The sequence below is a fragment of the Mercenaria mercenaria genome, chromosome 7 (genome assembly GCF_021730395.1).
Source record: "Mercenaria mercenaria strain notata chromosome 7, MADL_Memer_1, whole genome shotgun sequence".
Taxonomy (NCBI): Eukaryota; Metazoa; Mollusca; class Bivalvia; order Venerida; family Veneridae; genus Mercenaria; species Mercenaria mercenaria.
This window is the reverse complement of record NC_069367.1, coordinates 31,715,285-31,734,479: the sequence shown is the minus strand read 5'-3', so window position 1 is coordinate 31,734,479 and position 19,195 is coordinate 31,715,285. Positions and strand designations below refer to the sequence as shown.

General features: G+C 34.9%; 1 protein-coding gene across 1 annotated transcript; it reads left to right on the top strand.

Moving 5' to 3' along the window:
* Positions 1-3,346: 3,346 nt before the first annotated feature.
* On the top strand, positions 3,347-18,090 carry LOC123554609 (GPI ethanolamine phosphate transferase 3-like). The gene is made up of 4 exons (XM_045344860.2): positions 3,347-3,526; positions 8,294-9,013; positions 11,562-11,685; positions 12,383-18,090. Exons 1-4 carry the CDS (start codon positions 3,350-3,352, stop codon positions 14,614-14,616), a joined length of 3,255 nt encoding a protein of 1,084 aa, XP_045200795.2. The 5' UTR covers positions 3,347-3,349; the 3' UTR covers positions 14,617-18,090.
* Positions 18,091-19,195: the final 1,105 nt, after the last annotated feature.

The window sequence follows — 19,195 nt, the reverse complement described above, 5'->3', positions numbered from 1 at the left end:
CCACCCATTTGCTATTTTTTTTCAATAATTTAAGAACACATATAGACCAATACATTGTTAATAACACATACAAATTTCAAAGATATTAAATTACGCAAAGATATTTTATTCAGTTTATTATCACACACCCATTTGTTAAAAGTCACAAAATACACATAATACTATTTGTAGTGTATTTTAGTGACTTTTCAAAAATGGATTGAAATCGTAAAATGCGTAAATACATAATTATGATGTCATTATTTACTTAAAAAGAAAAGAAACTTGGCAGTTGCAGGTGACTTCCGCTAAATGAAAATCTGAGCTACTTTTTTAAAAAAAGATATGTGAAAATATTTTGAATAATAACAAAAACATATAAATTACTCCGTAGATCAAAATGGTGTTGAAAAAATAAATTAAAAGTAAACTGTATACTTTGCACAATTGAACGACGTCATTCATTTATATCAGTTAGTACACGGTACTACACGGTAGTTGTCACTTTTGAAATATGTCTTCATATGTGACCTTGGAAGCAACTTTCTCCCAGAGAACAACAGTTGTTTCCTTCCTTTTTAAAAGAACTGAAGGAAGTTTAAGATACGTATGAATATATTACGTGTTTAATCTGTGTTATATTGAATTGATTATTCTATTAGGATATGCTGCGTTATAACTATGACACCTATGTGTTTATTGCTGTCCCATAAAAATGTTTATTACAACTGCTGATCAATATATTTCTCAGGAGAAATGTAAAAGAGAAATGACCAGTATGTTTTTCTTTATATAAATATAGATTTTCATCACATCTTAATGGTATGTGAATAAATATCCTCGTTTCTTTTTAACGGAGACAGAAACTAAACCAACGAGATCTAACGTTGTGATCATATTTGATCAAAAACAAACTCTAGTCGCCTAAAAAAACTTGCGATTGACAAAACAAATTAATCTTTTATTTTGAAACTGCACTTTTCTTTCCCTTTAACAAAGTTACCGTTTTCCGTATCAGGGATGTAACTTGGCTTGTTAAATATGAATTCGAGTTTCGATCTTTATAAAAAAACATAAGACAAATGCTTTGGAAACGACATACCTTTCAAGATATAGCGGATGCATTTGTGATGACTTGGTGAATGCATGACGGGATTGGTATGGGAGAAGTATCGGCCGCAAGTCACGATGTTTGGAATTAAATGAAAAACACACAAAAACAAGTTTGTTTTATTTATAAATCATTTAATATATTTATTACATAAAACAATTTCACTATTCAAATCGCGAGTATACACTTCTTTCTAGAGTGCTGCGATTACTGAAGAAAATGATGATGAATAATCTGTTGGCTATATAACATTTGATCTCGGTTTGTTGATATTCTTTAACTCTATGAATTTATATAAAATGTTTTGAACTTTAATATGATACAAACACTGCCGACAAATTGTATGCATGCATAATTTTCAAGTACTGTGATCGGCATGATATTCACAATCCCGGTCTTACTATGTTATCAAAAAGGACAGTGCTGTACAGATAACTGAATGGATTTATACAAAACAAAATACCCCTATTTCAAGATTTATATAATACTTTCATTGTTCATAAGAACATGTTACAGAAAATACAAAATAATATAAAATGTGAACATGTAACAACCGGAACACAGAAAACTATACAAAGTAACAGGAGAATGAGAAGCAATTACATTGTACTCATAATATTTTCTCCCACATTCTAGATTTCCGGACCAATGCAATAAGCAAAGGTAGAATGACTAGCCTCTAAACTGAAACAGCCACAACTTGACCAATGATAAACCGATTTATGAATCATTAACAAATTTCTAAAGAAGAAAACTAATGATAGAACATTATCAAAACTATTTGCAGGTTGCAATTATTTCTTTACAAAACAATCCAAGACTTTTTAAGTGTTTCGTTTCTCATGTTCGTACGTTCTTCATATTTCCATGTATTAGGATACCTATAATGATATGGTTTAATAAATTTACGTTTACTGTTTACAAAATGTGTACAATAAAAGAGATAGTAAAATTTATCACCCAAATGGTTTGGATCACATAAAGTACATAGTCGTAAGTTTCTATCTATATTAAAGAATCAACCTTTCTCAACTGGCATATTATGATTTATACGTCTACACTTTAACAAAGCCGAAGAAAGTTTCCAAGGCAGTAGATCTATGTTAAAATATTCTTCAGATACAAATTCTGACTTAAATATACGATAGTTTAAACATTTGCTTAAAGTTTGAACATCACCATTCCAACTTTGAATGAAATGATCTCGAAGTCTAGTGTTAACAAGTTAACAAATTAAGCGGACTGGGTACAGACTCATTTACCTCATAATTTGATAGATCAAGGTCATCTAAAGTAGGCATATCCTTAACAAAAGATAGTCATGGTAATTCAATATACAAAGTAAATAGTCTTATGTGAAATATTACAAATCTTAGCATCTTTACTGTTCAACAGCTTACACAATTAAAATTATTAAAAGAAAATTGTGGTGTATTTTCTAGACCATTCCTGTCCCTAGCAAATATTACAACCTTTGTTTTAGCAGATAAAATGCAAGGGTAGATTTCCCGGAAGCACGGAGCACCCTAAACACAGCCATAGAGCCATGCATCGCAAAGTGGACCCACAATAAAAAGAAGCTGTAGACAGGTTGCTGTAAAAATCCAACAATAAGTACATTATAAATATTTGCAAAATACAGAAAAATGGGGGTTGGGTGTCGAGGTACAGAAGATAAAAGAGTCGAATGTAGAGGGAAGTACATACGTTACTGGAACAGTCTACCCAGTCATATTCAGTCTAGTCCCAGCCTCAATACCTTTAAATACCCAGAGGCTGGTGACGGTCAATCCTTAATTAGCTCATAACTTACTATTTTTAGTTTTAACCTTTGCACTCAAGATCTGCTAAAACCCGTGGCGGTCATAATGACCGCGACGGTTTTATCACGAACTGTCACGGGTTTTTCTTTAATCATCACGTTTTTCTTTTATCTTTATCTTTTGCATCTAACCTTTATAGATTAACACAGTTTCCCTGACTAATTGATTGTTCGCGAGTACCGACTAGAACTAGAAGATTGAGCAAGGATGAATATTCAACAGGGAAAGTCACGTTCATAAAAAGCAAACCAGAGTTTACTTTTAAATTCCAATCAGTATTCTAGCATTGCATTTAATGCAGTCTGAAGCTCATCGCCACTTTCCGCCAAAATGACGGTGCGAAATTTTCAAAACATTGTCCGAGTTTCTTTTTCTTTTTGGTAGTTAATATTCTGAGTTTTGATTGGACAGTATTTTTATCGTGGCGATTTCCATCATGGAGATTTCCACATTGAAATATTTATTTTTGTTATTTTATCTATTTTTTATGTACTTTGTTGGCAGCATCATCTTTACCAAGGGATTTTTGTTGAAAAGAGATGTCATTTCTATTAACAGCAGCTGTCGTGTTGATTTTGCAACATACTGGGATGGAAAATCTCACGGAGCCGAGGTGACCGGTTTTTCCTTCGTGAAGTGTAATAGTAAACGGACTGTAGTAGTTAGTTATATTTTAAGTGATGATTATCACAGATGTTATGCTAAATGAAACTTGACAATGTAGAGCAGTATAGCAATACAAAATGGGCATAATTGCTGAACTAGCCTTTCTCATTTAGTTTGTCAAGATGACCAGTACAGGGCTAAATACATAATTTTAAAGAATAAACGCAATGTGTAAACATAGTTTTCCGCTTTACACACCTCTCTTGGACAAGAAAGCCTTTTCACTAAACATTTGTAAGCATCCGCTGGCAGAATATTAATGAAAGGATCGGAACTTTTTCTAAAACAAAATTCAATTTCAGTTATTTTTAAAAACTGGTAATATTGCACATTGGGAGACTGGGGCACCTTGGGACAATAGTGTTTCTCCACTAATATGAGTCAATAAGTAATGCTTTACTTACTTATTGGAATTGTTTCCTAAGGTTGAACTACGTAGTTCACTCCTTGTTTACGTCCTCACTGCAGTGTGTGGTATACCAGAATGCTCTTCTCCCTGCTATCCACACGTATATCAGCTATTTTGGCGGGTATTATAGGTCACTGAACATCAGTCAGGGGTCAGTGAACCGCAGCAAAACATCATGAATTAACTTTTTAAAGTATAATCCTTCATGTAAATGAGGGGTAGTCAATGGTCATGTTTTGTGCTATCGTTTCTGAGGTATGCATCATAGAAGACTACCACTAAAATGTCCCATTGTACCCCGTAACCGGGGCACCACAGGACACATCATGGCAACCATGGGACAATGACGGATATAAACAAATCTATAATCTTTATTTCATCTGAACTGCAATGATAACAATTGCTTAAACTTCAACATCAAGAAAAAGACTAATCAACTGCCATTTAATTACAATGAAAGACCTACCTTTAACTTGAAACAACCTTAACTGTTTATTAACTGCTCAAAAAGTGTAAAATGACACACTCAATTTAAATATAAACAAATCTATGAACTTTACTTCATCTTAACGTGCAATGACAATTCTAAAACATCGGCATCAAGACACAGACAGATCAGATGTCATTTTATTACAATGACAGACCTACCTGAAACAACATTTATGCCTTAGGTAAAACAATACAACAGTATTGAATGAACATTAAACTTCTCAACTTAAAGTATAAACTGAATTCACATATAAAGTTCTGATTTATCCAGTAATGGCATGTCCACAATATTCATGCCTTTACTCAGAAATAGTGAGATGTCGAGGTCAAACCTCAGCTATTTTTCAGCTCTTGCAGTGCTTCCTTTATTGCTTGGTTGAGACAATTTCATTACAATGTCATCATATTCCATCTCATCAGTTTCCTTGTTGTCTGGTATAATGAACATTGAAGCCTTATTTTTTCATGCGTTGACATTTCAAAAAATTCAACTGATAGGTCAAGTTTACATTTGTATGCATTAATTTAACAGTGTAATAGCTTGTGGGTTTCTTCCAGCTGTACTCAACACCGTCCCATGGTGCCCAATTGCATGTGTCCCATCGAGCCCAAACCCCACCACCCTTACATTTTCAAAAAAATATGAAGGTCATCTGCTTCACTAGGATTAAACATTTTGTGAAATTATCAATCAATATGTGCTTTATAAAATAGTGATACAGAAATGATTTTAAAGAGTTCACTGCAGAACTTTATGAGACAATATTAGTGATACCGGTAAGTTTTTTTTTACTCAGAGTTGTTTATTTTAAATCCTCCCACCTTCAAACTCCGTGTAGAAAAACAGCTTGAGAAAGGCAAGATTTTTAGCGATTCAGATAGATTAGTTTATTTTTCAGAGAAAAGTTACATCTGATGTCCCATGGTGCCCATGTCCCGTGGTGCCCCGGTCTCCCCTACTGTATAATTAAAAGAAAAATCCCAAAAATAAACCATTTTAGAACTATTCCAGGAACTATACTTTTCAGCCGACCAATGCATTTCAAAATGACACAAAACTGATATCACTTTGTAAACAATGTCAAGTTCACCCGAGTGAAATTGCTGAAAAAGGTGAAGTGCTTACTTGTTTCAGTTTTACGTCCTGTAGAAAGCAATCAACTTGCAACTTTAAATGTATATATTATGTTCCATAATTATTCCAATATCAAAAACTGTCCGATCTTTTCCGTGATAAATAAAACGATCTTCGGAAGCAATTTTAACTATTTGTTTACTCTTCAACCATGTGAAATTAAAGGCATACTATACATGTGCTATCATGAGACTTCCATGCATTTTGAACATCGTGGTGAATAATCTGAATTTACTTTTAAAGTATGGTGTCTCAGTTGAGCCAGTTATCTGTTAATTTTAAAGTCAGTACACTTCTCGCCCTTTACATTCAAAGCTCACTGACACTAGTTCTCCAGAATGACCTTCCATACTCACTGCAACCACTTGGTTTGTAGACGGAACAGCAAGGCTGTTGGAGTTGCCTTTAAACCTACTACCACTAATTTCCGTTGATCCTGTTACTCTAGAAGAGTCTCTGTGAATTTAAGTGTCATGGTTTAGGACTTGAGTTCTTCAAAGGGGAGAATTTGTCAGAATAAGATTCTTACATGCCAAGACAAGGTTTTCCCCTACTCTCCAAATAATGTGGAATATAAAACTGAGTGCTAGCAAGGTTTTTTGTCCACATTGTCCCAAGGGTTGGGAAAATAGCAGCGTTACTCAGGCAGATAATTTTTGTCAAGCCCGCTTGCAGTCAACTCGATATAGTCGTCACTTTTGGTGTATGTGCGTGCATCCATCCGTCCGCCAGGCCGATTTTGTCCGGACCATAACTTTGACATACGTGGACCAACTTTGTTTATATTTGGCATGAATGTTTACCTCAATGAGAAGGAGTGTCATGCGCAAACCCCATGTTCCTATCTAAAAGGTCAAGGTCACAGTTCGAGGTCAAAGGTCAAATTGAAGCTTGTCCGAAGCATTTCTTCTTCATGCATGGTGGGTTTTTGATGTAACTTGGCATGAATGTTCACCTTTATGAGACAGAGTGTCATGCGCAAGAGGCAGGTCCCTAGGTCAAAGGTCAAGGTCACATTTAGAGGCCAAAGGTCAGATACAAGAATGGCATTGTCTGGAGTATGTCTTCTTCATGCATTAGGGGATTTTGATGTAACTTGGCACATATGTTCAACACTATGAGGCAATCTTGTTTTTAGAATTACTTCCCTTTGTTGTTACTATGAATAGCTTATATTGTAACTTTTTTATTACTGGCCGTGGGGAAAAATTGAGACCACTTTTCTGTGGTACAACATGCATGTTACATCCAATATTTTGGTGTGTTTTAACCTATCTCTACCTGGTAAGGAATTTTGTGTGGACATATTATATAGATTTTTTTTATAATTGGTAAAAAAAATCCATGTGCAAATACAGACCTGTGCTAGTGTAAATCAGTTCTGATACCGCCAAATACTATAATAAATGTTACTTTTTTAGACAGCTGGCGGGCTAGACATTCTGCCAGTGGGCATGCAGAACATATTTCTAGTATTAATTTTCATTTTAGTATGTTAGATCATTTTTCTTGCCTCCAGTTAATATAATAAACAATATAATTACAATAGTAGCTCGATCTGGGATGCTGTATTTGACTTGAGTGGATTTTGCCAGATCAGATCTCACAAGGCGCACAAGTGTAGAGTGTGATCCGTCCTTGCAAAAACGCGAGAGCCGATTACAAAATCCCAGATCAAGTTACTGTTGTAATGACCCTTTTATTATATACATGCATGGCTGCAGTGTCTCCATACACTGGCTTCTATGTCCTACTATTTGGACTTATGCTCGACAAGTTTGCATTACTATCATTCTCTGAGGATATATGTTTAACAGAAAAATTCCCTGGAAATGACTGAGTTTTTTAAAGTAGCAAACTTTGGGAGAACAGTATCAGTATACATTGTATTCCCAAACTTAAATAGTTACCGAATCATTGCCGGCTATATATAATGCTAATATGAGCCACGCCATGGGAAAACCAACATAGTGGCTTTGCAACCAGCATGGATCCAGACCAGCCTGTGCAGGTGCTGGTGCTGGTCGTAAAGCCACTATGTTGGTTTTCTCATGGCGCGGCTCATATATCGCTGTGGAGACATGAACATTAATAGTTGCTTAAATGTCAGTCGCGGGAAAAGATGCAAGCTTGCTGATGTGAACATTTCAAAGTTTACAGTATTAGAATTTAAATTTTTCAAAGGAGGAAATGAATGAAACCTTGTTGCTATTGTTACATAATTTTGAAAATTGGCTGTAATGTATTTCAAACTATACTTGATAGTTGAAACAAGGATCTTACATGCCTGCCTGTGTAAGACGGGTTTTTCCCTACCAGAGGAAAGGGACAGTGTAGAATGAAAAACTGAGTGTTAGCGAAATTTTTTATCCAAGCTGGCCCGAGGGTTGGGAAAAAAGGTGTCTTACACAGGCAGACATGTTAGATCATTTGTCTTGCCTACCACATTGAAAATAGATGGTGGTGACAAACAGATTTGGGTATTTCCCGTCATTATTTATATAGTTTGTGACGTAATAATAGTGCAAGTACTGTATGACGTCACCTAAGTGCGTGCTATTTTAGACAAGGTTTTTCCCTAAGGAAAGACAGGAATATCTATCCCTGGCGCATGCTCAGACAAATGTATACTTTCCCCGATTGGTTGTCAAGAATATAAACTCATGTATTCTACATTACAGGGTTGTTGGCTTCATCGACGCTTTGACAGAGTAGTTATTATTGTGATTGATGCATTGAGATTTGACTTCGTAGCTCCCATCAAAGATGCCAGAGAAAAGCCATATATCAACAAAATGAAAACAGTGCATGATTTGCTTCAGCATAAACCGCAGAATGCAAGACTTTACAAGTTTACGGCAGACCCGCCAACGACAACTTTACAGAGATTGAAAGGCCTTACGACCGGAAGTTTACCGACGTTCGTAGATGCCGGTTCTAATTTCGCAAGTGCTGAAATCACAGAAGATAATTTTATTGATCAATTAGTAAAGATGGGAAAGAAGATAACATTTCTTGGCGATGACACATGGACCAGTCTATTCCCAGGTCGTTTCCACCGTGAATACTCTTATCCTTCATTTAATGTTAAAGATCTGCATACTGTTGATAATGGTATATTAGCAAATATTTACCAAGAAATCAGACTTAAAGATTGGGACGTCACAATTGGACACTTTCTCGGTGTGGATCATTGTGGGCACAGGTATGGTCCAAATCATCTTGCGATGTCTGATAAATTGAAACAAATGGATGACATGATTCGAAATGTGACGCAGCGACTTGACAAAAATACGATATTGTTTGTTCTCGGAGATCATGGTATGACTCAGTCAGGGGATCATGGTGGGGACAGTGATGAGGAACTAGATGCAGCAATGTTTGTGTACAGTCCATCACAGGTAGATAACCTTGTGTTTTTAAGTGGAGGTGTTTTTAGCTTGACTTTTCGAAGAAACTTAAAATAGTTATTTATTATCAAAATATACACCTGGAGGAACAATCCCCATTATGCCCCTTTTTAACTTAGAATTTTTTTGTTAAAGTTTTTGATAAAGTCAAATATCTCTGTTACTATCAAAGCTTTTGACTTGAAACTTGAAATAGTTATTGACTATCAAAGTCTTCACCAGGAGAACCAATCCCCATAACTCTGATTTGACTTTTGTCAGAGTTATGCCCCTTTGTAACTTAGAACTTTTTGGTTAAAGTTTTATAAAGTTTTTAACGGCAAAGTTCTAATTCAGAGTCAAGCACTGAAAAAAGTTGAGCATTCTGTCTTATGGACAGCTCTTGTTTATATACATGTTCCAGGAGGTTGTTAACTTTATATGGATTATAGAGAAGTCTTCACAACTTACAAGATGTTAACGTTACTAATTGATTTCACACCAGTGCTGGTGCCTTAGAAATGGAATGGAATATTGGGGCTGTCTAATAATTAGGCTTCCACTTGGATAAGGCAGTTCATCACTATTTATGTATACGTAAGACTGGGAAATCATTTATATTCATGCCGGAATGATTTTCATGGATTTCACAATTGCATGAATCCACAAAATACAATTTCAAACAAAGGTCCGGATCTCTTATCAAGGAAGACCACAAGTTCACATCCAAATAAAACTGCTGTTTTAGACAAAAAAAAAAATGAAATTTTGTGTCCATGAAATAGAAGTATTTCACTGTGAGGGTTAAATCTATGGAATAAATATGCACTAGAAGGGTCACACATTAAACCGGAATCCACCTAAAAACCGGAATACACCGGAATACACTTTCTATAACCGGAGTACACATGTATTTTTTTAATAAAAGGTATTTTTGAAGGTTTTTTGATATAATTCAATCATATATATCATAAATAATCAACATACCAAAGGAAAATACAATACGTTCACGCAAAACGATTTTTAAGAGATTGAAATTCGGCGACCGCGTGGGAAATTACCATAACCGAAATACACTCGTGTTTCTTCAACAAATGCTATTTTTGAAGTGGTTTATGACTGAATTCAAAAATATATATCATAAATAATTAATTTTCAAAATGAAGTTAAAATACTTTTGCGCATTACGTTTTGTACATGATTGAAAATCGGCGAAGGCACTGGAAATTTGCGTATGCGTAAATGAATTTCAATGCCCTAAAATTCTCTAATGTACACCCGTATTTCTTAAATAAATCGTATTTTTAGGGTATATTGCAGAAGGCCAGTTTGTGATTATTGTTGTTGATGCTTGGTAAAGATTTTGACGATACTGTGATATCATTGATATTCATGGGCAATAAATTTTTGTGGATTTTGTGGTTGAGACAGTCAGGGCGTCAAGTTACCTATATTTACCTATATTTTCCTATATTTTAGCCCTCTACCTATAATAACCTATAAAATCCTATATTTTGCCAAAATACCTATAAATACCTATAATCTGGAATTTTGTGGTAAGCAAGGAATACAAAGGTCATTCAAACCATTAAAAAAGAAGTAATTCTATGATAATTGAGTTTATAAATATGCTGTAGTATGAAACTGTTGTAATTTTGTTCTGTAGATGGTTTGATTATAATTGTTTTCTTTTTCATTCATGTACAAATGCAGGCCCAACACAATATTTTATACTTGTATTAACAATGTACTGATATATGTTGTTAGCAATATGGCTTGGTTTGCCTAATTCCCTGTTAAACTGATTTGAGTACCAGTATTGGTAAAGTTTTGTCTGTTGGTGAATTAATAGTTTATTATGAAAGTAAGATATATGTTAAAATGTTATTTGTTTAAAATCATAAAAGTAGCCACTTTTTCTGTTCCTTTGTATTTTATGTTTTATAAAAGAGAGTGCTGGTAGGTGGTGGAGGAGGATAAAACACTTGTCTGACTTGTTTCCTTCATTATAAGCAACCTATATAATCCTATATTTCTGGCCCCCAAATACCTATATTTCAGGATCCTACCTATATTTTTGACTCCCAAAAGCACTTGACGCCCTGGACAGTCCACAAATTTGAAACTAAAATCAATGAACAAGTCTAATTGCCACCCATTTTATGTTCAAAAGTTGAAATCCACAAAGTCATATCTCTTTGAAATAGCTGTTTTGGTCTATACCACGAAATTCCATGTCCACGAAATTGATTGATTTTATTGTATTCACATACTTTACTGTAGCCTTACAGTACTGTATATTTAAATGTTCATTTGAAGATCAAATTATTTCAAAAGCTATCATTGGTGCCACAAAAGGTGTGATCATGATGCCAGTGGAGCTTGAACCACTGACCTGAGGATTCAATGTTAATCCACAAAAACTGCATTATCACCAGTAACTGCTGTAACTGTGTCAGGGATAATGAAAGAATTTGTTGGATGAAAATGGAAATTACTTGTTTGCAACATATTCTTCCAAATTACTGAATGTAAGATGTTTTTTTCCATTATATTGCAGATAACAGCATCAAAGTACGAGCCTGGGAGATACAAGACTGTATCACAGATAGACCTGGTACCAACAATATCTCTTCTTCTTGGTACTCCCATACCTTTCTCAAATCTTGGAACTGTTGTTACAGGTATGGATTACTGTCACTGTATGTACTGCAAAATGATTAATTTACGTAGGGGACTAGTTTTCGTGGAATTCACCGTTGAGTCAATTTAGTAATTAAGAAATCTAATTCCAGCGAAGCAGTAAAATTCCCATTCATTTTATGTTCAAAACTACAGATTTATGTCGACAGAACATAGCCATTTTGGCTTACACCATTATATTTTCTGCTTACGAAATTAAATGATTTTACAGTGTTTTTTGCCGTGGTGAGGTCACTTAGTAAGGATATTTGAGTCAAAATCAAGCAAGTTTGATTCCTAGTTTTACTTGTTTTAAGCTGATGATTTGAAAAATGGCTGGAGCTGTGGTACACTTGCCCTTTGGCATTGATGTCTGTTTTTGTAAGATGGTATCTCGTAAAACATCCTAAGAGGCTCACTTATCTTTAGGCAAAACTGTTGCCTCTTTTGTATTTGTTTGTGTCACTGTATTCATTCATTGATCTGTTTTCATGACATGGGTTTTGAATAGTTGAGTGTTACTGCTGATTATAATACTATGATATTGGACATAGGGTATAGACTGGCAATATTCACAATTTCAAAAATAAAAATTAAAAAATGTCTTAGTCTAGGAGCTGGCTTACTGCGGTATGATGAATTTGACACCTAGGATAGAAAGAAAAAATATTAAAATTTCGAATTTAATCTCCATTTTAGATCTGATGAACCACTGCAGTTGGTCGAAGGACTCCCACATCAAGGAAGTCTATCATTCAGTGGAGGCATTGCGTGTAAATGCCGTACAAATCAGTCGCTACATCACTGAATACATGAAAACGTCGTCAGATCTACCAAAGCACAAACTGCTGTTACTAAACGAACGTTTAAGAAATGCAGAAATGCAGCTGCAGACATTAGTGACCAACATGTTTACGAATAATAATGCCGGAAATGCACACGAGAAGTTGCACTATTTAGAAAACGAGTATAAAGAGTACATGCAAGAAGTGAGAAAATTTTGTAAAGAAGTTTGGGCAAAATTCGATATGACATCGATGGTGTTAGGAATACTTATACTAGCGGTGACGCTGTTGGTAAATATTTACTTGCTGCATGTGTCGTCCAGTTTGTCGGAGGACAGAGATAACGGTACGATGGTTATCGTGCTGATCCTGTCATTCGTATTTGTGATATTCTCGATATTTCAATCGTTCTATCTGGATGATGGGGCAGTAAGCATTATGGCGTTCATTTTAGGGCTGTTTGACTTCATTGCCTTGGGGATTATCATCCTGATTGCAAGAAACAGCACGCAGAAATCGGAGAAAAAATCGTCTGAAAATTCAGTATCGTTCTTACAGAGTATCGGCAAAAACCTAAATGCATCAGTTGACAACAGTTTAACAGCGATAATTACTCTTATTACATCTTTGAGTTTTTTCTCGAATAGTTTCGTTGTCTTTGAAGATGATGTTACTTTGTTTTTAACACAGACATGTGTTTGGTTTTTCTTTTTGAAAGTAATCCTGAAATTGTGGAAGGAAACCAAATTTACAAAGGATCATTCGAAGACGAAATCAAAGTCAGTAAGAACAGATATGAAGAAATTTTCTTCACAGTCAGTAATTTTAGTTTTGATGCTTACATTTGCTTGTAGTGTGTGTGTTAGATTGTCGGCAAATTTCCGAACTAAACGGGAAGAGCAAATGACTGAAGAAGAAGCAGCAGGGGAGACAGGTGAAACAAATTTGGACACAAATAAAAACATGACTTATTTTCTTAGTGTAGCATGCCTTCTAGTCAGTATTTATTTACCCCGTAAATGGCTCGCGGAAAGCGGGAATCTCAACAGCGCTAGTTTTTCGACACTTTGTGCGCGATATTTAATGCCTGTTGCAGCGATTGCGACTGTTTTGTTCTGGGCTATGCAGCATCTTCCAAACAAGGTTTTGGATTCTCTGCCAGTTTGGCAGCAAGTTTTGCTGCCACAGACTGTATACATTATTGTTATAATCTCATTTATTGCCTTCGTGATCTCACCTATGCTTGTGTATACACTGCCAAAACAAAACAACCAAATGTCCATACCATCAACTCAAAATGGAAAGGATATCTTTCAGAAAGTGTTCAAGTACGTTAAAAGTAACTGGGAAAGCAATAGTGCCATAACCAACGATACTCAAAGCGATGTGCCAAAGGTGTTCGGTTTAGGAACAGTGTATGCTGCTGCTATCGTGTATAATGGCATGGCATTCATTTTATTACTATCCTTGTTGTTAGGTGAGGGATTATCGCCAAGTTTTCTTACAGCCATTTGTGGCATTTTCTGCTTTTTTGAGTTGTTTACGATCTGTGTTAAGTTGTGTAGAGAAAGTGACTTGTTGCCAAATGGCCTTTTGACAATGTCGCTGATGATAGCAAATTATTTTTATGGCTTTGGACATCAAGCAACGATACCTGCTATACGATTTGAAGCTGCATTTATAGGTTTCAGCGGCGACTGGGAAAACAAAATCATACCAGCATTTCTGATTCATAGCAATATGTTTGCTGCAGAAATATTTTTCACATTTTTAGTGCCATTGTTAATTCTTTTGCCGTGTACAAAAGGTGCGATCGTAGAATACTTCTCGTTTTGGAGAGACAGTCGAGAAAATCATTGGCAGGGTGATTTTGTGATGCACGAAAATCAGAAAGTTTTCCGTCATCTTCAAATGAAGATATTTTTCTCATTGTACTTGTACCAAGGATTTAAACTGTCGGCTAGCATTTTGGCAGCAGCTATTCATAAACGACATCTGATGGTATGGAAAATTTTTGCGCCAAGATTCGTTTATCAGGCGATGTCAACATTCACAGTATTTGCTGTAGCAATCATTGTCACCATGGTTCTGGCAAGAGTGAATTCTTCGCTGACAAAGTGGATGGCAAAAATTAAGCAAAATTCTTGAAAAGATATCAATTTTATGAGAGTGAATTCTTCACAGACAAAGTGTATGGCAAAAATTAAGCAAAATTCTTTTAAAAAGTCTGTGTAGATGGAAATTTTTAGAAGTGAAATTTTTCATGGGAAAGGTGAAGTAAAAAGCAAAAGTGATGTTTGTAAACATGTTTGAGTGAATAGAAAGTTATGAAGGTCACTACTCATTTGTCATTTTGATTATTGTGGCAATGTTTTCTTGACAAAATGGCGGAAAATGGATTTTTAGATTACAATGTAGATGTTTGATGAAACGTAACACAGTTGGCAGTGCCAAATGTAGAGATGGTACATAAAAATTCAAATTGCATCTGATAGTACTTTCTGTTGAAAACTTACTACCAGAGTACCTCAATCATATAATAGTTCAACTTTCATACTTCATTTTTCATGCTGAAAGGCAATATTTAATCCGAAAAATTTGGTCTTACTTGAAAAAGTGAAACAAGTGACAGATAAGTCTCTAGGACTATTTATTATCTGAACTAAGTATGCATAAATTTAGATGTGTTTCCCCAAAATATAGTTTACTTCAAGATCTATGAATAGTTATTCAAACAAAAAAGGTGAGCATTATTGTTCATTTTCAAACAAACTAATTCAAAGACAATTTTATTTATTTATTACGGCCGATAATTATAGGTATGGTATGATCATAGGAAAGAAGACATTATTCATGAGAAAAAAATACAAATAAATCAGTCAGGGGTGTAACTGTTTCAAGTTATCACAGTTTATAACCCATTTGAGTTATTGCTTATATTTTCATAACTTGTTTCAGTTATCATAAAATATTACAAAGCCCTCCTGTGCCAATTCCTCATTTTGAATGTGACTAATGCAATTATTTCCTGAATCCTAGAACTCTTATCTTTACAGCTATGCAGTAAAAAATTTTACGCAAGGCTGATAAAGTTTTACGCAAAAGGTTTAAAGCTATAAAACTCTTAGCATCCCATTATGCTTATCAGGTCATGATCAGACTAAAAGAGAATTTGATTAACCACAGATTGCTACTTATTTCACTGTATAGGTCACTTTGTGAGAACAGCAAAAAGACATTTTTTGCATAACTTACCTGAGTTAACTTATATTTTATAACTAATACAGGTTATAAAATGCTTGAAAAAATAACTGCAATAGGTTACATAACTTAAAACAGTTACACCCCTGACTGTAAATTATATGAAAAGACGATATGAAATTTACGATATCGAATCCCTCAACATTTTACAAAATTCGTTTTCCAAGAATAATGAAGGCCTCAAATTGTACGAGTCAAAAACAGAGCGATATAAAAATGTATAATATTCTATCTGATGGTCACACCAAAACCATACCAAAAACTGTGCCGAAAGAAGTTATTTCACTTTATATAACGTGCACCTTGTGTTTACAAATGTACCTAATTTGCATATTTATATGACCGAGGCGCGTGGAATCGCATTTACCTTGTGGAATCTGCCGTTAAAGAAACTTCTGTGTTTATATAATGCAGACGTTCTTTAGTATAAATAAAATGGTTGTGTTAGTTAAAAAGAAATGACAATCACCTTTCTTTAGCTAATCCACCAAAACAACAAAGCCAATATCGCTGTCAAAGGTTCCCGTATTTACTGCATGGTACTATGTTGAAATATTGTTAAGTGTGAGATAAGTGATATGCACTTCAGTTTTGCTCTTGATTTGTTGTTGTTGTCATTGAATACTTAGCCTTAGGTACCATCTCTAAAAAATGTATATATTGAAATTTTGTCTGATATGCTATTTGTCATTGGACAGCAGTTTAAATTCAAATTAACCAAAAATTTAAAAGAGAACTGATTACATTTGATAATTACATTGAGATTCCATAGGTTGTTTGAATAGTGCCTATGATGAGCCAGCCGGTACTATACACTACTGCTCAGAAGCTGTATTGAATGTCGTTTATTATGATGTTAAAGTGGCTGTAATCCAGATTTTTCTCTCTTTTTTTCAACAATATCTTTTGTTAGCCAAAGGGTGCAACTAAGATGTAGCCTTTGATTGTGTAATAACTGATTTATCTCCCTGTACTGGAAGTGCTTGTTTAATATTGAACCCTGAACTGGGAACTTAATTGTTAAAATGTTAGTTTCCTTAAGTGTTAAGTAATTATATTTTATATAATTGTAACTAATTTTAAGTCTGACTGTACATGTAGATGATTTTCACCATTTGTATCTGATATTATGTTAATTAGTAGGGATGGGAACGAATACTGAAATCAATATTCGAATATTCGGTTTGCCATATTCGAATATATTCGAATATTCGGTTTGTTTTTATGGAAGCTTTAAATTCTTATTAAGTGATTGGCATATACACAACGTATTCATTTGTTTAAAGCGTGGATCATCGTACGTAATAAGGCCAAAAAATGTCTGTTTCGGGTAACCCGATCCAACCTAGCAAATCCCGCCGATCCTAGCGTTTTATTTCACGATTCTATCAGTATAATCATGAACAGATTTAACTAATTCAGTGTTTTAGCTTCAAAATGATACAAAAAATCAAAACGATTATAATTTAGACCGTCGCAATTTTATCTGAAAATAGCAGGTCGTCCTATTTAAACACGTGACGCGCTGTTGTATTACCGCCGCCATTTTGAAAATTTTCAATCGGCGTGTAAAAATCGTCGTGTAAAAAGCAAGTAAGGCAGACTTAAACCTCCTTCAACATGAACTTATGCATCAATCATATGGTATTGCTTGATTTTATTATAAAGTACTTCAAAATTTAATTCGAATACGGCCGATGGCGGATGAAAACCGATTCTGCGGATGGTCTGAAACGTCGTACAAAATATTGTGAAAAGATCGACAATATCTACAAGTTGGTATTGTTTTCAAAAAAAAAAATCTACAACTTGTTACATAAAACAGGCGCCAATAAAAATGAACAAAAGATAAAAAGAGATCACATTTACGCCTAATACAAACTGTTAATCCGTAGCGATGACCCCAGGTAATTATGCATTGCAATTTTCTTGTTAATTGGACATCTTTTGACATGCATCTGACACATTGACGCCTGTTGCAAACTGTTAATCCGTAACGATGGCCCCTGCCAATTATGCATTGCTATTTTCTTGTTAATTGGACATCTTTTGATTCGCGATAAACAAACATGACATGGTTTTAATCTGTAGAATTAGCATGCTCATATTGCCCAAAATCAATGATACTTATTTTGAAAAAAAAAAATACAATAATTTACGAATATTCGAATTTGATTTTCATATTCGAATATTCGATCGATTTTCGAATATTCGAATATTCGAATATTCGTTCCCATCCCTATTAATTAGTATTTAAGAATTCTCCTTTATGTTATGGTGCTTGTTTTTCATATTGGTGCAGTATTTTGTATTTAATTACAGTTCAAATGACAAATTGATTAAAATGTTTCACAATGCAAACTTACCCTTGATCTTTTTAACCTCTAGCTGGCTGGTGGCAAGTGATCCCTCGTTTGCGATCAGTGCTTAGCAAGATCAGCCTACACATCCATACAGCCTGATCATGGTCTACACTGTTCGATGTTCAGTTAGTAAATTTTCAACTTATCTTCCAATAAAAAAAATGGTATTGCACAAATTAAATGATGGACCAGTCCATTTTTAGCTCACCTGAGCACAAAGTGCTTATGGTGAGGTATTCTGATCACAAATTATACCGATTCGTCTAAAACATGGCTGCCAGGGGGTGTGGTCACTTTTTTCTGTATGTATCTAGTTGAAATTTAGAAAATCTTCTTGTTTGAAACTGCCGGCCAGACTTTAAAATAATTTCACACAAATGGATCTTGTTTGACCCTCTACCAAGATTGTTCAAATTATTTTGATTTGTCAGCCAGAGTGTGTGGTGTTTTTTCCCTATATGTGTATAGTAGAAACTTTAAAAATATTCTTGTGCGAAACTGCTAGCCTGATTTTAAAATAATTTTACACAAATAGTCGTTGTGTGACTGTGTACAAGGCCATCAGAGAGCATGGTCACTATTCATCAACAGTTTCTTTAAACAACAAAACCTCTGAATGGACTTTGATGAAACAAATAATCTCTGTGTAGCCCTCTTTCAAAGTTGATCCAATTGTTCCCGTGCTTTGAACATATATGGGTCTTTTTGGTTAAAAATAGGTTTTCAGCTATCACACTTTAAAATCTTTTTCTCTAGAGCTTTGATATTTGACATGTGATATCAGAGTTGTACTGTCTATGGTAATTGTTCAAATTATTGCCCTAGGTAAAAAAAGGTGTAGGGGCCTCCGTGGCCGAGTGGTTAAGGTCGCTGACTTCAAATCACTTTTCCCTCATCGATGTGGGTTCGAGCCTCACTCGGGGCGTTGAAATTTCATGTGAGGAAGCCATCCAACTGGCTTACGGAAGGTCGGTGGTTCTACCCAGCTGCCCACTCGTGATGAAATAATGCACGGAGGACCACCTGGGGTCTTCCTCCAACATTTAAAGCTGGAAAGTCGCCATATGATCTATCATGTGTCGGTGCGACGTTAAATAAAAAAA

Excerpts from the sequence above, each read along its gene's own strand:
- LOC123554609 (XM_045344860.2), top strand. The coding sequence starts at position 3,350 with ATGGAGATTTCCACATTGAAATATTTATTTTTGTTATTTTATCTATTT. Across the intron at positions 3,527-8,293 it reads GAAAATCTCACGGAGCCGAG|GGTTGTTGGCTTCATCGACG; the intron begins GTGACCGGTTTT and ends TCTACATTACAG. Across the intron at positions 9,014-11,561 it reads TTGTGTACAGTCCATCACAG|ATAACAGCATCAAAGTACGA; the intron begins GTAGATAACCTT and ends ATTATATTGCAG.